This window comes from Panthera leo, chromosome A2 (genome assembly GCF_018350215.1).
Source record: "Panthera leo isolate Ple1 chromosome A2, P.leo_Ple1_pat1.1, whole genome shotgun sequence".
Taxonomy (NCBI): Eukaryota; Metazoa; Chordata; class Mammalia; order Carnivora; family Felidae; genus Panthera; species Panthera leo.
Window position 1 is genome coordinate 19,780,743 of NC_056680.1, and position 25,469 is coordinate 19,806,211.

General features: G+C 39.0%; 1 protein-coding gene across 5 annotated transcripts in view; it reads left to right on the forward strand.

The window, feature by feature from the left end:
• DOCK3 (dedicator of cytokinesis 3) overlaps positions 1 to 25,469 on the forward strand; it is a 595,846-nt gene that overhangs the window by 381,287 nt on the left and 189,090 nt on the right. For 4 of the 5 annotated variants that reach the window (XM_042929498.1, XM_042929501.1, XM_042929500.1 and 1 more), the window contains 2 exons: positions 13,117 to 13,158; positions 13,808 to 13,962. In XM_042929498.1, coding sequence (XP_042785432.1) covers positions 13,117 to 13,158; positions 13,808 to 13,962 — 197 coding nt within the window. Of the gene's footprint in view, positions 1 to 13,116; positions 13,159 to 13,807; positions 13,963 to 25,469 lie in introns of those variants that run through there. The other variant, XM_042929502.1, reaches the window with a different exon arrangement.

Genomic DNA, 25,469 nt, shown 5'->3' on the forward strand with positions numbered 1-25,469 from the left:
TAAGAGTAACATCCCATGAAAGGCCAGGGAAACAAAAGCAAACATGACCTATTGGGTCTTTTCTTAAAATGTATTACTTTAAAATTTTGTTATATAATTTTATTTTTTTAAATTTACATCCAAATTAGTTAGCACATAGTGCAACAATGATTTCAGGAGTAGATTTCTTAGTGCCCCTTACCCATTTAGCCCATCCCCTCTCCCACACCCCCTCCAGTAACCCTCAGTTTGTTCTCCATATTCATGAGTCTCTTCTGTTTTGTCCCCCTCCTTGTTTTTATATTATTTTTGTTTCCCTTCCCTTACATTAATCTGTTTTGCCTCTTAAGGTCCTCATATAAGTGAAGTCATATATTTGTCTTTCTCTGACTAATTTCATTATTTCTTAATTTTTTTAACGTTTATTAATTTTTGAGAGAGAGAGACAGAGCATGAGCAGGGAAGGGGCAGAGAGAGGGAGACATAGAATCCGAAGCAGGCTCTGGGCTCTGAGCTGTCAGTATAGAGCCTGACACAGAGCTCTAACTCATGAACTGTGATATCATTACCTGAGCTGAAGTTGGATGCTTAATCGACTGAGCCACCCAGGCACCCCAAACTATTAATCAAGATAAAAAGCTTCTGCACAGTGAAGGAGACAGTCAACAAAACTAAAAGGCAGCCTGCAGAATGGGAGAAGATATTTGCAAACAACATATGTGATAAAAGGTTAGTATCCAAAGTCTGTAAAGAACTTATCCAACTCAACATCCAAAAAAATAATAATAATCCAGTGAAGAAACGGCAGAAGACATGCATAGATACTTTCCAAAGAAGACATCAGATGGCTAACAGACACATGAAAAGATACTTAACATCACATCATCAGGGAAATACAAATCAAAAGCATGATGAGATACCAGCTCACACCTGTCAAAATGGCTAAAATTAACAACACAAGAAACAAAAGGTGTTGGTGAGGATGCAGAGAAAGGGGAACCCTCTTGCACTTGTGGTGGGAATGCAAACTTGTGCAGGCACTCTGGAAAACAATATGGAAGTTCCTCAAGAAACTAAAAATAGAACTACCCTATAATCCAGCAATTACACTATTAGGAATTTACCCAAAGAATACAAAAATACAGATTCAAAGGGGTACATGCACTCCAGTGTTTATAGCAGTGCTGTCAACAATAGCCAAATTATGGAAAGAGCTCAAATATCCATCGACTGATGAATGGATAAAAAGATGTGGTACATATATACAAGGGAATACTGCTTGGTGATGAAGAAGAATGAAACCTCTCCATTTGCAACAACATGGATGGAACTAGAATGTATTATGCTAAGCAAAACAAGCCAGTCAGAGAAAGACAGATACCGTGACTTCACTCGTGGTATTTAAGAAACAAGATAGATGAACATAGGAGAAAGGAAAGAAAAATGAGATAAAAACAGAGAGGGAGGCAAACCATAAAAGACTCTTAACTACAGAGAACAAACAGGGTTGCTGGAGGGGAAGTGGGTAGGGGATGGGCTAAATGGGCATTAAGGGCACTTGTTGGGAAAGCACCGGGTATTCTATGTAAGTGATGAATCACTGGGTTCTACTCCTGAAACCAGTACTACACTGTATGGTAACTAACTTGAATTTAAATAAATAAATGTAAATATTTTTTAAATGCCAATGGGATTTTTTAGAAATGAGATTCTAAATTTCATATGGAACCACAATAGACCCTGGAGGCATCACACTTCCTGATTTCTTTTTTTTTTTAATTTTTTAATGTTTATTCATTTTTGAAAGACAGAGAGACAGAGCACAAGCAAGGGTGGGGCAGAGAGAGAGGGGGGCACAGAATCTGAAGCAGGCTCCAGGCTCTGAGCTGTCAGCAGAGCCCAACGCAGGGCTCAAACTCACGAACCGCGAGATCATGACCTGAGCCAAAGTTGGATGCTCACCCAACTGAGCCACCCAGGCTCTCCTCTGATTTCAAACTACATTATAAATTTATAGTAATCAAAACAGTATGGTACTGGCTTGATGAACAGACCAATGGAGCAGAATTGAGACCCCAGAAATAAACCCACACGTATATGGTCAACTAATGTTTGCAAGGGAGCCAATAATATTCAATGAGGGAAGGATAGTCTCTTCAGTAAATGTTGGGAAAACTGGATATTCAAATGCAGAAGAATGAAAATTGTACTTCTATCTTACACTGCTCACAAAAATTAACTCTTAGGACTTAAATGTTAGACCTGAAACTGTAATCTCCTAGAAGAAAACATAAAACAAAGCTGCTTGACATTGCTGTTGCCAGTGGTTTTTGAATATGACACCAAAAGCACAATAGCAAAAGCAAAAATTAACAAGTGGGACAACATTAAAATAAAAGTTTCTGTGCAGCAAAAGAAACAATTAACAAAATGAAAAGTCAGCCTACAGAAGAGGAGAAAATATTCACAAACCATAAAGGGTTAATATCCAAACTATGTAAGGAACTCCTAAAGCTCAAGAGAAAAAAAACAGTCTGATTTTTTAAATGGGCAGAGGATCTGACTTTTTACCATAGAAGACACAAAAATACATGAAAAGGTGTTCAGTATCATTAACCGTTAGGGAAGCGCAAATCAAAACCACAATGAAATATTACCTCACATCTGTTAGAATGCCTGTCATCAAAAAGACAGGAGGTACTAACTTCCAGTTATAAAATAAATAATTCACCGAGTTGAAAGTAAAGCCTAGGGAATATAGTCAGTAATAACATAATGACATTGAATGGTGACAGATGGTGACTACACTTAACTGTAGTGAGCATTGAGTAATGTATCATATTCTTGAATCAATGTTGTACACCTGAAACTAATATAACACTGTATGTTGATTATATTTTAATAATAAAAAATAAAAGAGAAAAAGAATTTTTTAAAAGATGAGATAAATAGTGGCAAGGATATGTAGCAAAGAGAACTCTCGTGCACCATTGTTGGAAATATAAATTTGTATAGTCACTGTGAAAAGCAGAATGGAGATTCCTCAAAAAATAGAAAATAGAACTGTATGATCCAGCAATTCCACTTTTGGGTATATATCCAAAGAAATTGGAATTCAGATCTCAGAGGATAGCTGTACTTCCTTGTTCATTGAAGCACTATTCACAGTAGCCAAGACATAGAAACACTTAAGTGTCCATTGATGGATGAATGGAGAAATAAAATACAGTATATATACAATAAAATATTAATCACCCATAATAAAGAAGGAAATCCTACCATTTATAGCAAAATTGATGAACCCTGAGAGCATTATACTAAGTGAAATAAATCAGAGAATGACAAATAATACTTTATGATCTCATTTATATGTGGAATTTTAAAAAGCTGAAATAATAGAAACAAAGAGTAGATTGTTGGTTGCCAGGAGTGGGGAGTAGGGGAAATGAGATATTAGTCAAAGGGTACAAACTTTCAGTTATAAGAGGATTAAATTCTGGGTATCTAATGTAACACATGGTGACAGTCGTTCACTATAGTGTATTGTGTACTTGAAGGTTGTTAAAAGAGTAGATCTTAAATGTTCTCACCATACCAACAACCAAAAAAAGGTAATTATGTTAGGTGAAAGACGTGTTAACTAACCTTATTGTGGTACTTATTTTGCAATATTGTATGTGTATCAAATCATCATGTTGTGCACCTTAGACTTATATAATATGTTAATCATATCTCAGTAAAGCTGGCAAAAAAAAAAAAAAAAAACCTTTTCCAGAGCATAGATATGAGTCTCCAGATTGAAAAGTCCTAATAAGTATTTAGCACTTAATTGTGAAATTTCAGCTCACTAAAGTTGAAACCTTCCAGTGAGAAAAATAGGTCACCTACTAAGGATTTGTCCTAAGAATAGCATTTGTCTTCCTAATAGCAACGCTGAAAACTAGAAAATAACGAAACACTGCCTTTAAAATTCTGAGGGAAAATAAAATTTGTCTTAGAATTCTGCATTTACTCTGCTATATTATCAATCAAATGGGAAAGTTGCCTGAAGAAAATTTTGGTCACTCAAAGTATAAAAACAAATGAATAAAAAGTCTCTCTTTTTTAGGAAACTACTAAACAATAAATTATTTCTTTAAAATAAGGGAGTAAACGAAAAGATGCTATTAGCTTTTATGTGCCATACAGGAAAGGGAATGAAAGGAGAAGTGCAGAGAATTCTCAGGTTACCATCAGAGGAACATTCCAGGATGACAGTTGTGCAATAGGCCTAGACAGTAACTGGTCTAGATGAAAGCAGAGGGGCAGTCAGGAGGAAATGTCTCTAGGAGAAAAATGACTTCATAGAGTATTTGGTAGTTTTATCCATAGCAGTCTACATATTTAATGCAATCCCTATCAAAATACCATCAGCACTTTTCAGAGAGCTAGAGAAAACAATCCTAAGATCTGTATGGAACCACAAAAGACCCCGAATAGTCAAAGCAATCCTGAAAAAGAAAAACAAAGCTGGAGATACCATGATTCTGGATTTGAAACTATATTATAAAGCTGTAGTCATCAAGATAGTATGGGACTGGCACAAACACAGTCAATGGAACAGAATAGAATACCCAAAAATGGACCCACAACTATATAGTCAACTAATCTTCAACAAAACACGAAAGAATATCCAATGGAAGAAAGACAGTCTCTTCAACAGTTGGGAAAACTGGACAGCAACATTCAGAAGAATGATGCTAGACCACTAGCTTAGACCATACACAAAAATAAGTTCAAAATAGATGAAAGACCTAAATGTGAGATAGGAAACCATCAAAACCCTAGAGGAGAAAAAAGTCAGCAACCTATTTGACCTCAGCCAGAGCAACTTCTTACTAGACACTTTGCCAAAGGCCAGGGAAACAAAAGCAAACATAAACAATTGAGACTTATGATAAAAAGCTTCTGCCAGTAAAGGAAACAATAAACAAAACTAAAATGCAGCCTACATAATGGTAGAAGGTATTTGCAAATGACATATCTGGTAGAGGGTTAGAATCCAAAATCTATAAAGAACTTAGCAAACTCAACTCCCAAAATACAAATAATCCAGTGAAGAAATGGACAGAAGACATGAATAGACACTTTTCCAAAGAAGATATCCATATGGCTAACAGACACATGAAAAGATGCTCAACATCACTCATCAACAGGGAAATACAAGTCAAAACCACAATGAAATACCACCTCACACCTGTAAAAACAGCTAAAATAAGCAGCACAGGAAACAACAGGTGTTGGTGATGTTGTAGAGAGAGGGGAACCCTTTTGCACTGTTGGTGGGAATGCAAACTGGTGCGGCCACTCTGGAAAACAGTATGGAGGTCTCTCAAAAAATTAAAAATAGAACTATCCTGTGATCCAGCATTTGCACTACTGGGTATTTATCCAAAGGATATAGGTGTACTGTTTTGAAGGGGCACATGCACCCCAATCTTTATGGCAGTGCTATCAACAATAGCCAAGTTATGGAAAGAGCCCATATGGAGTGTCCATTGACTGATGAATGGATGAAAAGATGTGGCATATATTGAATACTACTTGTGATGAAAAATAATGAAATCTTGTCATTTGCAACAACTAGAGGGTATTAGGTTAAGCGAAATAAGTCAGAGAAAGTTATTAAATGGTTTCATTCATATGTGGAATTTGAGAAACACAACAGAACACAGGGGAAGGGAAGGAAAAATAAGATAAAAACAGAAGGAGGTAAACTATAAGAGACTCTTAAAGACAGAGAACAAACTGAGGGTTGCTAGAGGGGAGGTGGGTGGGGGATGGGTTAAATGGGTGATGGGCCTTAAGGAGGGCATTTTTTGGGACAAACGTTGGGTGTCATATATAAGAGATGAATCACTGGGTTCTACTCTTGAAGCTGAGACTATACTGTATATTAACTAACTTGAATTTAAATTTAAAAAAACACACAGTGAGATACCACCAAACTCTCTCACTATCAAGAGAGCCCAAATATCCATCAACTGATGAATGATAAAGAAGATGTGGTATAATAATGAAGAAACAGGAAGAGAAATAAAGAAACTGAGCCCATTCACAATTGCACCAAGAAGCATAAAATACCTAGGAATAAACCTAACCAAAGATGTAAAAGATCTGTATGCTGAAAACTACCGAAAGCTCATGAAGGAATGGAAGAAGATACAAAGAAATGAAAAAACTTTCCCTGCTTATGGATTGGAAGAATAAATATTGTTAAAATATCAATACTACCCAAAGCTATCTACACATTCAATGCAATCCCAATCAAAATTACACCAGCATTCTTCTCAAAGCTAGAACAAGCAATCCTAAAATTTGTATGGAACCACAAAAGACCCCTAATAGCCAAAGTAATATTGAAGAAGAAAACCAAAGCGGAAGGCATCAAAATCCCAGACTTTAGCCTCAACTACAAAGCTGTAATCATCAGGACAGTATGATATTGGCACAAAAACAGACACACAGACCAATGGAATAGAATAGAGACCCCAGAATTAAACCCACAAATGTATGGCCAACTAATCTTTGACAAAGCAGGAAAGAATATCCAATGGAAAAAAGACAGTCTCTTTAACAAATGGTGCTGGGAAAGCTGGACAGCAACATGCAGAAGAATGAAACTAGACCACTTTCTTAAACCATACACAAAAATAAACTCAAAATGGATGAGGGACCTGAATTTGAGACAGGAGACCATCAAAACCCTAGAGGAGAAAGCAGGAAAAAACTTTTCTGACCTCAGCCGCAGCAATTTCTTACTCGGCATATCTCCAAAGTCAAGGGAATTAAAAGCAAAAATGAACTTTTGGGACCTCATGGAAATAAACAGCTTCTGCACTGCAAAGGAAACAATCAACAAAACTAAAAGGCAACCGACGGAATGGGAAAAGATATTTGCAAATGACATATCAGACAAAGGGCTGTATCCAAAATCTATAAAGAACTCACCAAACTCCACACCCGAAAAACAAATAATCCAGTGAAGAAATGGGCAGAAGACATGAATAGACATGGCCAACAGTCACATGAAAAGATGCTCAACGTCGCTCCTCCTCAGGGAAATACAAATCAAAACCACACTCAGATACCACCTCATGCCGGTCAGAGTAGCTAAAATGAACAAATCAGCAAACTATAAATGCTGGCGAGGATGTGGAGAAACAGGAACCCTCTTGCACTGTTGGTGAGAATGCAAACTGGTGCAGTTGCTCTGGAAAACAGTGTGAAGGTTCCTCAAAAAATTAAAAATAGAACTACCCTATGACCTAGCAATAGCACTGCTAGGAATTTACCCAAGGGATACAGGAGTGCTGATGTATAGGGGCACATCTACCCCCATGTTTATAGCACCACTTTCAACATAGCCAAATTATGGAAAGAGCCTAAATGTCCATCAACTGATGAATGGATAAATATGTGGTTTATATATACAATGGAATACTGCTTGACAATGAGAAAGAATGAAATCTGGCCATTTGCAGCAATGTGGATAGAACTGGAGGGTATTATGCTAAGTGAAATAAGTCAGGCAGAGAAAGATACCATATGTTTTCATTCGTATGCGGATCCTGAGAAACTTAAAAGAAGACCATGGGGGAGGGGAAGGGGAAAATAAAAAGTTACAGAGAAGAGGGAGACAAACCATAAGAGACTCTTAAAAACTGAGAACAAACTGAGGGTTGATGGGAGGTGGGGGAGAAGGGAAAGTGGGTGATGGGCATTGAGGAAGGTACCTGTTGAGATGAGCGCTGGGTGTTGTATGGAAACCAATTGACAATAAATTATATTTAGTTTTAAAATAATAAAAAAGAAGATGTGTGTGTATATATATACACACATGCATTCACACACATATGCATACAATGGAATATTACTCAACTTCAAAAAATGACATTTTGCCATTTGCAGTGACATGGATGGAGCTAGAATGTATTATGCTCTAATACAGTAAGTCAGAGAAAAACAAATACCATATGATTTCACGCATGTGGAGTTTAAGAAACAAAACAGATGAACATGGGAAATTGGGGGAGGGAAGAGAGGGAAACAAACTACAAGAGACTCTTAACAATAGAGAACAAACTATGGGTTGATGGAGAGAGGTGGATGGGAGATGAGCTAGATGAGTGATGGGTATTAAGGAGGACACTTGTTGTGATGATCACTCAGTGTTGTATGTAAGTGACGAATCACTGAATTCTGCTCCTGAAACCAATACTGCACTATATTTTAACTAACTAGAATTTAAATATAAACTTGAAAGAAAAAGAATATTGTACCATATGGAGGATGTTTTTGAAAGGTATTTTATAAAGCTGTAGAAGAACATAGGAAAAGGCCCTGTAACTTAAATAAAACTAAGATTGCCTTTTTAAGAATTTTTTATTATTTTCAATGTTATTTATTTTTGAGAGAGAGAGCATGAGCAGGGGAGGGGCAGAGAGCAAGGGAGACACAGAATCTGAAGCTGGCTCCAGGCTCTAAGCTGTCAGCACAAAGCCCGACTTGGGGTTCGAACCCACAGACCATGAGATCATAACCTGAGCTTAAGTCAGATGTTCACTGACTGAGCCACCCAGGCGCCCCAAAAACTAAGACTTCTAAAACAAAAGCAACATGTAGAAGAAAGGAAATGTAATTGAAATACACTGTTTGGCTCACCAGTGAACAATATTTAAAAGTTACAGTCACTAACAAGTTTTAACCAAAAATTGGGAGATATTAGGAAGATAGATGAAGGGAAGTGAATATAAACAAATGTGAAAATCCTCACTACCATTATAAGAAGCTAATAAATAAATCTAAAACTTCACAAAAAGAGAGCTTTATAAATGTGACATTTAGAAATACTTGATAAATTTTAGAAAAAAACATAATAAAGAGTTAAAAGTACTTATCTTAGGAAATAGTACAGGATGAACAGAGGACTGATAATTTTATTGCAAGACTTTTTTTTTATGTTTGCCAACTTAATAGGCATGATTGTTTCTTATTGTTTTAATTTTCATTTGATTACTAGGGAGGTTGAACATAGTGTTACAAGTCTACTGATTGAATTGCATTTTTTTTTCTGAATTATCAGTGTGTCTCTGGCCCATCCCCCCCCCCAACTGGTAGTCTTTCAGCAGTTTATTTTTTTAATATGAAATTTATTGTCAAATTGGTTTCCATACAGCACCCAGTGCTCATCCCAACAGGTGCCCTCCTCAATAACCGTCACCCACCCTCCCCTCCCTCCCACCCCCCATCAACCCTCAGTTTACTCTATTGCAAGACTTTTAAGGCTATTTAACTTTTAAAACTATGTGCTTATATTACTTTTAATACATTTAAATGTTAATTTTAAAATGTTGACTTCTCAAAAAGACCAAAGATTCAAGTCTCTTTTTTTCATTTTATGCTGTCTTTTATCCCATGTATTTGCCTTTAGATAAAAGAACTAGATATTCAGAAGAAAAAAACGATTTTGAAAGTCCATAAATTCATTGAAAACAACTTATTTTTATGTTAAATTGCATATAGTAAATGCACAGCAAGTGTTTTGATTAAATGTTAAATTTATCAAGAAGTTTCAAAGGAATAACCTTTTAAAACCTTTTTCTATTAACATTTAAATCTATTACTGGAAATTACAAAGGCTCCATGTGAAACTTTCTGAATATAATATTCTTTGTCACTCATTTTACAAGAAAACCTTTATGAATAGGATTATACCTTAAGTTTACATTTAGAAATTTTGTTTTTCATTAAAAAGATCAATCCCCTGTGCAAGTGTTTAGTGGTAGTAATTGGTAAAAATCTCTTTATATGCACAGATTTTCTATTCTATATGACAAGAACCAGAAGAATCCCCTAATTCTCCTCAGTTCTTGCTTCTGCATAATAACAAGTCCAAATGCACTTTCAACGACAGAGAACTGGTGCCGCCCAAACTAAAAAGCATTTCAAAGGGCAACAACAAAGTATTTGTGTTAATTTTAATTAGCTATGCCTCTTTGGGGAATGGACACTTGAAGATTATATAAGAGCTTCTAAATTGTGGGGAGATCTAACAAAATACTTACATTATAACCTCCTGTTATGTTGTTATCTTTCCACATTAGCATGTGTTGGGAACTGTATTAGTCTGTTATCTTCTAGTGCTAATTAATGTTTTTATTAGATCAATGTTTGTACTTTCATTTCTGGACTTAAATCAATTGATTAAATTTGCTAGCAATGAAGCATCGTTTTATTAGTGATCTGACTAGATTGGTCTTGTATTTCCTTGTAAGACCCACAATACTTAACACAGTTCCAAATATATATAGCAGGCAATTAATTGTGTTATTCAATTGAATAGAATGTCTGAAGTTGCAGGGTTTTTTCCCCTATTGGTAGACTTTTGTAGACTAAATGAACCAGAGACTTCAAAGGGCTGAAAACGCCTTCTGTATGGGGGAAATTTGCCAGAACAGTAATGTAGTGCATACATTTTTTTAATGAGAAAGGAAAATTTATTCCAAACACAAAGGACACAAAAGCAATTGTAAGAGAATATTTTCTTGAATTATCTGGTAATAAATGAGAAAACTTGGATGAAATAAAAAAGTTTTCCTAGGAAAAGGTAGATTACCAGTATTAACAGAAATACAGATTTAAAAGAAAGAAGTATTAGTATTTGGCTCACCAGATAGACATCTGGCCACCCAAATATTTTTTTTTTTTTTTTAATTTTATTTTTGGGACAGAGAGAGACAGAGCATGAACGGGGGAGGGGCAGAGAGAGAGGGAGACACAGAATCGGAAACAGGCTCCAGGCTCCGAGCCATCAGCCCAGAGCCTGACGCGGGGCTCGAACTCACGGACCGTGAGATCGTGACCTGGCTGAAGTCGGACGCTTAACCGACTGCGCCACCCAGGCGCCCCCCAAATATTTTTATATATACTCACAGAGGTCTTTGAATATTTTATGTTATTAATTATAAAATATGATGGTAACATTAACAGCAAGCAATTCTATGAGGTTTATAACCAGGAAACAAATTGCTGAATGGTTAGGTAATAACATTTTCAGCGCTAATACGTTAGGTCATATTTTTTTCCAAAATGACTATATATACCCCCACTAGCAATGTCCATACAATTCTTAATTAATTTATATTTTTGATGTACATTTCCCTATGTACTTCAAATATAAAATGATTAAGATAGGGTTTTTTTGCTCTCTGGGAGGGCAAAGTCTAGAGTTAGGTAGCAAACACACAGAAATAATACATTATGGCCCTAATACAGGTGGTGATGGTTCTGAAGAGGGATATTATCAGCTGGCCAGCTGAATGCCACCTAAAGGGGAAGTGGTTTTTCCCTACGGTTCCATGAAAGAGGTTCCAGAATGTCAGTTTTGATGCCTTACCCACACAACATTTGTTAGACTGGTTTGAAAATTCTCTTCAAATTTGGTGCTTCTAAAATCTAGAATGACATTTGTTATTGTCAAAAGGGAGTTCACCAAAATTAGCTATAAACTCCTGTATATAGTTATAATTGAATATTTGTGTTGAGGATTGGTAGTCATTTTTAGGATTTAATCAGTAACTCCACTTGAGAAGAATCACTTAGTGTAGTCCCTGAATGTAAAATAGAACAATGGAAAGCATTTTAGGCCAATAACCTTCCCAGTGGGATATGGGTCATTAAACCATAGAAAACTTTTTTTTGAAAGCCTGAGTTTTAAAAATGTTTTATTTATTTTGGGAGAGAGAGAACACAAAATGTGTGCACATGTGAGGCAGGTGAAGGGCAGAGAGAGGAAGAGAGAGAATCCCAAGCAGGCTCTGCACTGTCAGTGCAGAGCCCAATGCGGGGCTCAGTCTCACTAAGCATGAGATCATGACCTGAGCTGAAATCAAGAGTTGGTTGCTTAATGGACTGAGCCACTCAGGCATCCGGAAAGCCTAATTTTTTAGAAACCTTTTTGTATACATTTTCTTTTATACATATACATTCTATGTGATGATTTCCCCAGCTGTTGGAGGCCTATTTTATTATATTTAATATGCATCATGGGAACATATAGTCCCATCAATGAACATTAATAATCAATAATAAATTACTAATATAGCTAATAATACACATGAATATTTAATAATTAGCAAATATGGCTAGTAAGATACATTTAAATTAACATTTAATTGTATTCAGTTTTCCAAATGGACACATTTAACCCTAAATTAAAAAAATGAAATCAGTTTACTCAGCAACCATCCTTCCTACCCACGTGGTGTAGAATAGTTCACCAAATGAGTGTTGTCTCCCACTTCTAGGTCCCAAAGAGAGCAAATAGAAACTCTCATTGTTGCGTTTAACAAGACCAGGGACTGAACATACCAGGTTACCATACCAGGTTAATCTGCACAAAACCCTGTGAGGTTGAGTTCAGCACAAAATGTTATCCTCACTTTTATATGAGCAAAGACAAATGTGAGTCAAGATTTAAAACCAGGTGGTCTCACTTCTGCACTTAGGTCCCTAACTACTGTTCCATGCAGCTTCCTGTTAGGTAATTTGAGCCTCACAGTAACTGAGAGAAAGACAATAAAAGCTTTTATCTCAGTTTTACAGGTGAGGAAAATGTCTCTTGGAGAGAGTAAGCAATTTATCTGATTTCACAACCCTTTTACATTTAGCTGGGATTGGAATCTGCTTCTTCTAACATCAGCCAGCAGCAAAGGAACAGCATGTTGGGGGTGAGGGGTGCTTCAGGTTAAAGACTACACATCCTCCAGAGTAGAAAGCCTGAATAAGCTGGATCTTGCAGCTCAGGAGGTGGTAGAGGGTGTGGGGCAAACAGCACCAAAGCAAAAATCTACTAGCAAGAGCCCATCACTTGGGTGGTTGGTACTCTGAGCTGAAGAGTCTTGGGTTTGATTCCAGACTTTGCCACCTTCTTGCTGTATGATCTTCAGCACATCACTTTCTTACACCAAGCTTTTTATCAGAATTAAATGAGAACATATAAGTAAAAGACTACAGAATGCCTAACATATAGAGGCTGCTGAATAACAGTTACTTTCTTTCCCAGTTGAGTGAATTTTTCTTTTTTTCTTTCCATAGCACTTATCTAGCCGGCAGAGCGTACAGCAAAGCACATCCCAGGTAAGCAGTCTAACTAGGCCTCCCAGTATTTCCCTCAGCTCTTTCTTTTAAGAGATCACAGCATGGGGATGCACCAGCCAGTGATAGCCACCCCTGATGTCTTGATTGTGTGGTGCCTTCAATCTAAATGGCCCTGGTCTCTAAGCAGATTTGCCTGGTCTCCAGGCACTGCCAGCAGCAAAGGAACAAATTTACTTAAGCACAATTAAAATAAAGTAGACGGGAGACTAAAATGAATCCATCTGGGAGAAAATAGAAGTGTCATTTAGTATGGTAGCTATTACCATCTAACAATGTAAATCAAGTGCATCAGGGTGACAGTGTCTCCAAAAAATAACTTTGAATTTAGAAGTTTGTGGAGAATTTATAAATTTGTGATCTTGTGGAGACTTTAAGTTCACTCATAAGTTGGAATTACTGTTCCTATATCTCCTCCACTCAGTTTACTTCTCCCAGCTGCATATTTGCCCACTTCAAACCAAGTATATTGACACAGTACTCCCTTACTAGCAGAGAAAACACCTTTTCTCTGTCTTAAATGATCCCCTTTGGTAGTATGAGGAAAGCCAGTCATTTAGTTTTCATTTTATTTATGACCAATGCATGAATAACTAAAATTGGAATCACTGTTTTTTGCCTTCCTCATTAGGTAGATACGATGCGCCCACGTCATGGAGAAACCTGTCGGATGCCAGTGCCACATCACTTCTTCCTCAGTCTGAAGAGTTTCACCTACAATACCATTGGAGAAGATACTGATGTCTTCTTTTCCTTATATGATATGAGAGAAGGCAAGCAGATCAGGTAAAAGTTACTAGAGGTTGTGATGAGGTTGAGATTGTATAAGGATGGTATTGCTTGGGTCATAAGCATCTCTGGCCTTCAGAGAAGATAGATGACAGAGAAAGAAAAACAAGATTAGGTGACCTCTTCTTACTTAGCAGGGAGTTTTGCCTCAAATCCCAGTTTACCTTGAAGTCACGTGTGGCCTCTTTTTTATCCTGTGCCTATTTCCACATGGAAGTTCAACCCCAGTCTTGGCTGTTACCACCTCAGAGAGAGAAGAGGATGCAACTCCTCAGTGCCAGAGAAAACGCATAGGAGAAACATAGAACAAAGCAAGTTCAGCAGAGAGGTCCAGCTCCAGAATACAGTACCCTGGGCCCTGCCTTGCTGCACGTGGGAGAGAGGGTTCACAGTGTAGTAGGCTAATGGTGTCCTGTCTAAGAGCAGCCAAGCCCTCAATGTCATTCCAGCCCTGCAAAGGGGAGAGAGCATCTTCCGGACTGAAGGGAAGGTTGGTCTGACTCCATTGTTCCTCTTTTCCTTGGATTGGAAGAGAGGCCACAGAACAGGTCTGATATGCAGCAGACCATGTATTTGGGGAGAGCAGTGAAGCCTTTAAGCATGAGCAAGTGCAGCAGTGCTTTCATCATGAAAGGTGGGGAGGAGTCAAGGAGACATTCCAGGCTTCTGTTTCTCTACAGGCCAGCACAGCTCTGATGGGTGAGATGATCTTTATAGCCAACTTAGACTTTTAGGGCATCCAGACATTTCTCTGTGGTCATCTTCTAGGTGGGGTGGGGAGAAAGTAAATTTGGGGGTGCTTTTATATTGCTTGGAAACTTCCTGTATTCAAAGTGCTTTAAGGGTTTTTTATTTTTTTTATTTTTTACTTAAAAACTGAAATCATGGTTTCATTTTTCCAATTGCATGTTATATACAAGAAAATTAAAAATGGAAGTTATAACAGTACAAAAGGAAAGCAGTTAGTTTGCATGCTTCCCAGTACCTCTGTTCTTGACAGGCCTTGCCCCGCAAATTAAAACACCTTGCTTCACTTTGGCATAGGGATAAAATGATACATTTAGTGATGGGGGCATGTGGAATTTCCTTGTCACCAGTAGCTCCCAGCATGTGTGTCTAGGAAAGCTGTGGCTAAAGGTAGTTGTGGCAGGGATGACAGCTACAGCTGCTGTGCACAGGTAAGACTGTAGGCCAGGGCTATGGAGATGCAGATTCTGGCTGCTCCTGTTTTCCTCCTAGGTCAGAGATTTGTAAACTTATTACTTATTTTTGTATATGGAAGAATTCTTTCTTTCTTTTTTTTAAACGTTTTATTTATTTTTGAGACAGAGAGAGACAGAGCATGAACAGGGGAGGGTCAGAGAGAGGGAGACACAGAATCCGAAACAGGCTCCAGGCTCTGAGCTATCAGCACAGAGCCCAACGCGGGGCTCGAACTCATGGACCGCGAGATCATGACCTGAGCCGAAGTCGGCCGCTCAACTGACTGAGCCATCCAGGCGCCCCAAGAATCCTTTCTTTAAGCTAAATTTTATGAGAAAGTTCAATAAATAAAACAGGTAAAATAGAACTACTTCACTGTTGAAGGGAAAGGGGAAATAATAGGAATCTCACTATGCCCCTTACCCCACCCAGTATTCTGTGTGACCACTGAAAGTCCATGAGCTGCAGTTTAAAAACCAGAGCACCCTACTTAATCATCCTTGAGTGCCAGGGATTGTGTCTTCTCTTTCCTTGATGACAGCACCACACACAGTGTCTGTGCTCAGTACATGCTTTCTCGGGCTTACTGCACAGAGAAGATCTAAGCCCAGCAGAGACACCCCAGCTCTGGTCCACGTGAGGTTATTAATGCATCAGTTGTTTTTTCTTTGGGCTTATTATTTGTAATTGAGCCTCAAGAAACAATAAAATATTTTAAAAGAAGAAAAGTGAAAAAAATGTTCTTTTTTGTAGAGCTGCTGGAAATGTTTTGGTCTTTTAAAAATCCCTAGACTGAATTAGAGAACTATACCACCTTCCCATTCACATAATAAAACTGTAAGGTCCTTAGTTGAAAATACTACTTCCTTTCTTTAGTTTTAAGAGTAAACTAGTAAGCAGAATTTAAATCTAGATTTAATTGTTAAACGTTCTTTCTTCTCTCCATTAGGATCTGTGTAGTTGTATAAGCCTTCAAAAATTTTAGTTCAGTCCCAACACAGTGTGGAAGTTCCTCAAAAAATTAAAAATAGAACTACCCTATGACCCAGCAATAGCACTGCTAGGAATTTACCCAAAGGATACAGGAGTGCTGATGCATAGGGGCACTTGTACCCCAATGTTTATAGCAGCACTTTGAACAATAGCCAAATTATGGAAAGAGCCTAAATGTCCATCAAATGATGAATGGATAAAAAAAAATGTGAATGGATAAAGAAATTGTGGTTTATATATACAATGGAATACTACTTGGCAATGAGAAAGAATAAAATCTGGCCTTTTGTCACAACGTGGATGGAACTGGAGAGTGTTATGCTAAGTGAAACAAGTCTTACAGAGAAAGACAGATACCATATGTTTTCACTCTTATGTGGATCCTGAGAAACTTAACAGAAGACCATGGGGGAGGGGAAGGGAAAAAAAAATTAGGGAGGGAGCCAAACCATAAAAGATTCTTAGAAACTGAGAATAGACTGAGGGTTAATGGGGGATGGGAGGGAAGGGGAAAGTGGGTGATGGGCATTGAGGAGGGCACCTGTTGGGATGAGCACTGTGTGTTGTATGGAAGTGTATGGAAACCAATTTGACAATAAATTTAATATTAAAAAAATTTTTTAGTTCACTGAGCTGATGATGCCAGCTATGTGTACTTTCATAATAATTAGGTATTAAACTGGTCATATATTACTTCCTTGAATTAGTTATCAGAGATCATGAAAAGTTAGGAATGTGTTAGATCAGGGGCACAGAGTGTTGATACAAAGCAGTCAGTCTGATCAATCAAACAGTGCTAGTCTAGTGTTCAGTATCGCCAGGACACTCTCACCTCTGTGCTGAGGACAGGTTTGAGCCGGGGGAACAGGCTCCAGAGAGGACCAGCTGTTCTTGCACTGTAAGTCTCATTGCTGATCTGACAGACATATCTCGGGAGACTCCAGTGCATGGCAGACTGCAAACCCACATAGCATATCCTGAAAGATGTTGGCTGATGAGTGTTAAACAGTGCAGGAGGGAAGAAGCAGCAGCTGGTAGGACATTAGCAGCTCTGACTGTTTTTGTGACATTTTATCATTCTGAATAAAATTGTAAATATTTAGCCTTGAAATCTAAATCTCTGATTAAGATCTCTCCCCTGAGCTTCAGAGCCTCATTTCCTTTTTCCTACCAGACATCTGCCCTTATATGTTCCTCAGACATTTCTACCTCAGCGTATCTAAACTGAATTCATTTTCTTTCCTCACACATACACTTCTTCCTGTGTTCCTTGAATCAAGTTAAAGACATTATCATTTGCTCAGAGATCCATGTCAGAAACTTTGGGATCCTTTTAGGCTCCTCTCTCTATATCTGCTTCCTTTCTCATTTAACCACTATATCTTATCAACTTCTGTCTCCCAAATATCAGTGACATCACTCCCCCTATTCCATCCCCCCTGTCACCCCAGAACCTTCACATTTCTCCCCAAATACAATTCCCTGAATCTACTACCTTCCTACCCTGAGTTACTGTCCACAGCACCACCATACTTATTTGTTAATATATATATATATTTTTTTTCAATATATGAAATTTATTGTCAAATTGGTTTCCATGAAACACCCAGTGATCATCCCAAAAGGTGCCCTCCTCAATACCCATCACCCACCCTCCCCTCCCTCCCACCCCCCATCAACCCTCAGTTTGTTCTCAGTTTTTCAGAGTCTCTTATGCTTTGGCTCTCTCCCACTCTAACCTCTTTTTTTTTTTTTCCTTCCCCTCCCCCATGGGTTTCTGTTAAGTTTCTCAGGATCCACATAAGAGTGAAAACATATGGTATCTGTCTTTCTCTGTATGGCTTAATTCACTTAGCATCACACTCTCCAGTTCCATCCACGTTGCTACAAAGGGCCATATTTCGTTCTTTCTCATTGCCATGTAGTACTCCATTGTGTATATAAACCACAGTTTCTTTATCCATTCATCAGTTGATGGGCATTTAGACTCTTTCCATAATTTGGCTATTGTTGAGAGTGCTGCTATAAACATTGGGGTACAAGTGCCCCTATGCATCAGTACTCCTGTATCCCTTGGGTAAATTCCTAGCAGTGCTACTGCTGGGTCATAGGGTAGGTCTATTTTTAATTTTCTGAGGAACCTCCACACTGTTTTCCAGAGCGGCTGCACCAATTTGCATTCCCACCAACAGTGCAAGAGGGTTCCCGTTTTTCCACATCCTCTCCAGCATCTATAGTCTCCTGATTTGTTCATTTTGGCCACTCTGACTGGCGTGAGGTGATACCTGAGTGTGGTTTTGACTTGTATTTCCCTGATAAGGAGCGACGTTGAGCATCTTTTCATGTGCCTGTTGGCCATCTGGATGTCTTCTTTAGAGAAGTGTCTATTCATGTTTTCTGCCCATTTCTTCACTGGGTTATTTGTTTTTCGGGTGTGGAGTTTGGTGAGCTCTTCACAGATTTTGGATACTAGCCCTTTGTCCATTATGTCATTTGCAAATATCTTTTCCCATTCCGTTGGTTGCCTTTTAGTTTTGTTGGTTGTTTCCTTTGCTGTGCAGATGCTTTTTATCTTCATAAGGTCCCAGTAATTCATTTTTGCTTTTAATTCCCTTGCCTTTGGGGATGTGCCGAGTAAGAGATTGCTACGGCTGAGGTCAGAGAGGTCTTTTCCTGCTTTCTCCTCTAAGGTTTTGATGGTTTCCTGTCTCACATTCAGGTCCTTTATCCATTTTGAGTTTATTTTTGTGAATGGTGTGAGAAAGTGGTCTAGTTTCAACCTTCTGCATGTTGCTGTCCAGTTCTCCCAGCACCAGTTGTTAAAGAGACTGTCTTTTTTCCATTGGATGTTCTTTCCTGCTTTGTCAAAGATTAGTTGGCCATGCGTTTGTGGGTCTAGTTCTGGGGTTTCTATTCTATTCCATTGGTCTGTGTGTCTGTTTTTGTGCCAATACCATGCTGTCTTGATGATTACAGCTTTGTAGTAGAGGCTAAAGTCTGGGATTGTGATGCCTCCTGCTTTGGTCTTCTTGTTCAAAATTACTTTAGCTATTCGGGGCCTTTTGTGGTTCCATATGAATTTTAGGATTGCTTGTTCTAGTTTCGAGAAGAATGCTGGTGCAATTTTGATTGGGATTGCATTGAATGTGTAGATAGCTTTGGGTAGTATTGACATTTTGACAATATTTATTCTTCCAATCCATGATCAGGGAATATCTTTCCATTTCTTTAAATCTTCTTCAATTACCTTCATAAGCTTTCTATAGTTTTCAGCATACAGATCTGTTACATCTTTGGTTAGGTTTATTCCTAGGTATTTTATGCTTCTTGGTGCAATTGTGAATGGGATCAGTTTCTTTATTTGTCTTTCTGTTGCTTCATTGTTAGTGTATAAGAATGCAACTGACTTCTGTACATTGATTTTGTATCCTGCAACTTTGCTGAATTCATGTATCAGTTCTAGCAGACTTTTGGTGGAGTCTATCGGATTTTCCATGTATAGTATCATGTCATCTGCAAAAAGTGAAAGCTTGACTTCATCTTTGCCAATTTTGATGCCTTTGATTTCCTTTTGTTGTCTGATTGCTGATGCTAGAGCTTCCAACACTATGTTAAACAACAGCGGTGAGAGTGGGCATCCCTGTCGTGTTCCTAATCTCAGGGAAAAAGCTCTCAGTTTTTCCCCATTGAGGATGATGTTAGCTGTGGGCTTTTCATAAATGGCTTTTATGATGTTTAAGTATGTTCCTTCTATCCCGACTTTCTCAAGGGTTTTTATTAAGAAAGGGTACTGGATTTTGTCAAAGGCCTTTTCTGCATCGATTGACAGGATCATATGGTTCTTCTCTTTTCTTTTATTAATGTGATGTATCACATTGATTGATTTGCGAATGTTGAACCAGCCCTGCATCCCAGGAATGAATCCCACTTGATCATGGTGAATAATTCTTTTTATATGCTGTTGAATTCGATTTGCTAGTATCTTATTGAGAATTTTTGCATCCATATTCATCAGGGATATTGGCCTGTAGTTCTCTTTTTTTACTGGGTCTCTGTCTGGTTTAGGAATCAAAGTAATACTGGCTTCATAGAATGAGTCTGAAGTTTTCCTTCCCTTTCTATTTCTTGGAATAGCTTGAGAAGGGTAGGTATTATCTCTGCTTTAAACGTCTGGTAGAACTGCCCTGGGAAGCCATCTGGTCCTGGACTCTTATTTGTTGGGAGATTTTTGATAACCAATTCAATTTCTTCACTGGTTATGGGTCTGTTCAAGCTTTCTATTTCCTCCTGATTGAGTTTTGGAAGAGTGTGGGTGTTTAGGAATTTGTCCATTTCTTCCAGGTTGTCCAATTTGTTGGCATATAATTTTTCATAGTATTCCCTGATAATTGTTTGTATCTCTGAGGGATTGGTTGTAATAATTCCATTTTCATTCATGATTTTGTCTATTTGGGTCATCTCCCTTTTCTTTTTGAGAAGCCTGGCTAGAGGTTTGTCAATTTTGTTTATTTTTTCAAAAAACCAACTCTTGGTTTCGTTGATCTGCTCTACAGTTTTTTTAGATTCTATATTGTTTATTTCTGCTCTGATCTTTATTATTTCTCTTCTTCTGCTGGGTTTAGGCTGCCTTTGCTGTTCTGCTTCTATTTCCTTTAGGTATGCTGTTAGATTTTGTATTTGGGATTTTTCTTGTTTCTTGAGATAGGCCTGGATTGCAATGTATTTTCCTCTCAGGACTGCCTTCGCTGCATCCCAAAGCATTTGGATTGTTGTATTTTCATTTTCGTTTGTTTCCATATATTTTTTGATTTCTTCTATAATTGCCTGGTTGACCCACTCATTCTTTAGTAGGGTGTTCTTTAACCTCCATGCTTTTGGAGGTTTTCCAGACTTTTTCCTGTGGTTGATTTCAAGCTTCATAGCATTCTGGTCTGAAAGTATGCATGGTATAATTTCAATTCTTGTATACTTATGAAGGGCTGTTTTGTGACCCAGTATATGATCTATCTTGGAGAATGTTCCATGTGCACTCGAGAAGAAAGTATATTCTGTTGCTCTGGGATGCAGAGTTCTAAATATATCTGTCAAGTCCATCTGATCCAATGTATCATTCAGGGCCCTTGTTTCTTTATTGACCATGTGTCTAGATGATCTATCCATTTCTGTAAGTGGAGTGTTAAAGTCCCCTGCAATTACCACATTCTTATCAATAAGGTTGCTTATGTTTATGAGTAATTGTTTTATATATTTGGGGGCTCCCGTATTCGGCGCATAGACATTTATAACTGTTAGCTCTTCCTGATGGATAGACCCTGTAATTATTATATAATGCCCTTCTTCATCTCTTGTTACAGCCTTTAATTTAAAGTCTAGTTTGTGTGATAGAAGTATGGCTAGTCCAGCTTTCTTTTGGCTTCCAGTAGCATGATAAATAGTTCTCCATCCCCTCACTCTCAATCTAAAGGTGTCCTCAGGTCTAAAATGAGTCTCTTGTAGACAGCAAATAGATGGGTCTTGTTTTTTTATCCATTCTGATACCCTATGTCTTTTAGTTGGCGCATTTAATCCATTTACATTCAGTGTTATTATAGAAAGATACGGGTTTAGAGTCATTGTGATGTCTGTATGTTTTATGCTTGTAGCGATGTCTCTGGTACTTTGTCTCACAGGATCCCCCTTAGGATCTCTTGTAGGGCTGGTTTAGTGGTGACAAATTCCTTCAGTTTTTGTTTGTTTGGGAAGACCTTTATCTCTCCTTCTATTCTAAATGACAGACTTGCTGGATAAAGGATTCTCGGCTGCACATTTTTTCTGTTTAGCACACTGAAGATATCGTGCCAATCCTTTCTGGCCTGCCAAGTTTCAAAAGAGAGATCAGTCACGAGTCTTATAGGTCTCCCTTTATATGTGAGGGCACGTTTATCCCTTGCTGCTTTCAGAATTTTCTCTTTATCCTTGTATTTTGCCAGTTTCACTATGATATGTCGTGCAGAAGATCGATTCAAGTTACGTCTGAAGGGAGTTCTCTGTGCCTCTTGGATTTCAATGCCTTTTTCCTTCCCCAGTTCAGGGAAGTTCTCAGCTATAATTTCTTCAAGTACCCCTTCAGCACCTTTCCCTCTCTCTTCCTCCTCTGGGATACCAATTATGCGTATATTATTTCTTTTTAGTGTATCACTTAGTTCTCTAATTTTCCCCTCATACTCCTGGATTTTTTTATCTCTCTTTTTCTCAGCTTCCTCTTTTTCCATAACTTTATCTTCTAGTTCACCTATTCTCTCCTCTGCCTCTTCAATCCGAGCCGTGGTCGTTTCCATTTTATTTTGCATGTCGTTTAAAGCGTTTTTCAGCTCCTTCTGACTGTTCCTTAGTCCCTTGATCTCTGTAGCAAGAGATTCTCTGCTGTCCTCTATACTGTTTTCAAGCCCAGTGATTAATTTTATGACTATTATTCTAAATTCACTTTCTGTTATATTATTTAAATCCTTTTTGATCAGTTCATTACCTGTTATTATTTCCTGGAGATTCTTCTGAGGGGAATTCTTCCGTTTGGTCATTTTGGATAGTCCCTGGAGTGGTGAGGACCTGCAGGGCACTTCCCCTGTGCTGTGGTGTATAACTGGAGTAGTTGGGCGGGGCCGCAGTCAGACCTGATGTCTGTCCCCAGCCCACCTCTGGGGCCACAGTCAGACTGGTGTGTGCCTTCTCTTCCCCTCTGCTAGGGGCGGGATTCACTGTGGGGTGGCATGGCCCGTCTGAGCTACTTGCACACTGCCAGGCTTGTGTTGCTGGGGATCTGGCGTATTAGCTGGGGTGGGTAGGCAAGGTGCACGGGGGCAGGAGGGGCAGGCTTAGCTCGCTTCTCCTTAGGTGATCCACTTCAGGAGGGGCCCTGTGGCAGCGGGAGGGAGTCAGACCCGCTGTCGGAGGGGTGGCTCCGCAGAAGCACAGCGTTGGGTGTTTGCAGGGAGCAAGCAAGTTCCCTGGCAGGTACTGGTTCCCTTTGGGATTTTGGCTGGGGGATGGGCGAGGGAGATGGCGCTGGCTAGCGCCTTTGTTCCCCGCCAAACTGAGCTCTGTCGTCCCGGGGCTCAGCAACTCTCCCTCCCTTTGTCCTCCAGCCTTCCTGCTTTCTGAGCAGAGCTGTTAACTTATGACCTCCCAGATGCTAAGTCCCTCTTGCTTTTGGAACACACTCCATCCGGCCCCTCTGCTTTTGCAAGCCAGACTCGGGGGCTCTGCTTGGCCGGCAGGCTGCCCCTCCGCCCCGGCTCCCTCCCGCCAGTCCGTGCAGCGCGCACCGCCTCTCCGCCCTTCCTACCCTCTTCCGTGGGCCTTTCGTCTGTGCTTGGCTCCGGAGACTCCATTTTCCTAGTCTTCTGGTGGTTTTCTGGGTTATTTAGGCAGGTGTAGGTGGAATCTAAGTGATCAGCAGGACGTGGGGTGAGCCCAGCGTCCTCCTACACCGCCATCTTCTCCGTGAGCTTAATATATATTTTTAATATTTATTTTTTGAGGGAGAGAGACAGAGCATGAGCATGAGCGGCAGAAGGGCAGAGAGAGAGGAAAACACAGAATCAGAAGCAGGCTCCAGGCTCTGAGGTGTCAGCACAAAGCCTGACGTGGGGCTCAAACTCACGGACCAAGAGACCATGACCTGAGCCAAAATCCGACGCTTATCCAACTGAGCCACCCAGGCACCCCCATATTTATCTTTTAAAAAATGCAAACTGTTCACCTTAGCTCCCACTTAACCTAAAGCTCTTGTTATTTAGTGTGGCATAAAAGGCCCAGCATGATATAATTCTATTTCTTTAGTTTTATTTCCCGCATCCTGATGACTTCAATGTCTTTCCCTAAACATGCCTTGCTCTTTCATGCCTCCCTACCCTTGTTGGCTTGTTAAACTCCTATCTTTTAAAACTCAACTATGTGAAACTCTCCTCAGTATTTATGGGTAGAATAAGGCCCTGGGACTTCATTGTGCCCATGATGACACCCTGTACCTAGCTTTATCCCATTACTAGATATTACATTGTAATTGTACACATGCATGTAGATTTTCCCCATTGGAATGGGAGCTTTCTTATGTGTCTTTGTACCATTTCTCCCCAGTGAGTGCTAAGCACAGAATTTTGGATATTGGATCATTAGATAACTATTTATTGAGTGAATGAATGGATAAGTGCATCTGTCAAATAAGTACCAATCTGCTGTGAATCAAGAAATTTTTATTTAATTGAACAGTTTATCAAGCATTTACTAAGAATTTCTTTTTTGGGGCCCCTGTAATGACTTCTTGTGATTTATGGGTTAAAAAGGAATGTCATTGACCCTGAAGAGGTCTGTACAGGACATTATAGGATTTCTAAAAGGTGGGAAACATGTTTTCCTGATTTTAAGTCCCAAAGCTGAGTGGTAAAATAGGATTAAAGCATATGTCTTACATGCAGCAAGACTTTTAAGCACACTAAGCAGTCAGGAAAAAACAAACAAAAAATAACCTTTCAGATAGAAGGTTTTACAGAGTCTTTTAAGTTAAAAAAATGGAAGTCCTAAATCATTGGTTGTTTTACGTATTTTTCTAATCAGTCACATTTCAGACCTTGCTTTGTATTTAGGATTAAACTGTATAGTTTGGGAAAGAAATACAATCAGCTTTACAATGTAATACACTGAGAGAAATGGCTTTTCCTGTCATGGTGACCACATCAGCCGTCACCAAGGTTTTGAACTCTATTCAAAGAACTATTTTTAAAGAGATAAAAGAGGGGGGGCGCCTGGGTGACTCAGTCAGCTAAGTATCCTAGCTCTTGATTTCAGCTCAGGTCATGATCTCACAGTTTGTGGGATCGAGCCCCACATCAGAGGCCACACTGACAGCATGGAGCCTGCTTAAGATTCTCTTCTCTCCTTCTCTCTCTCTCCCCCGAGCCGCACTCATGCGCTCTCTCTCTCTCTCTCTCTCTCTCTCTCAAAATAAATAAATTAACATAAAATAAAACAAAGGGATGCCTGGGTGGCTCAGTCCGTTGAGCATCAGACTTTGGCTCAGGTCATGATGTCACCGTGCATGAGTTTGGGCTTCCTGTGGGGCTTGCTCCTGTCAGTGCAGAGCCTGCTTTGGATCCTCTGTCCACCTCTCTCGGTCCCTTCCCTGCTTGTGCTCTCCCTCTCTCTGAAAAATATATTGACATTTAAAATAAGAAGAAGAAAAAGGAAAAAGAAGTCAGAGAAGAGGAGGATCATTGAAAGACTAAAAAGCCAAAAAGGGCTCTTGGAGAAAATGAAAGTAGTTGAATTAAAGA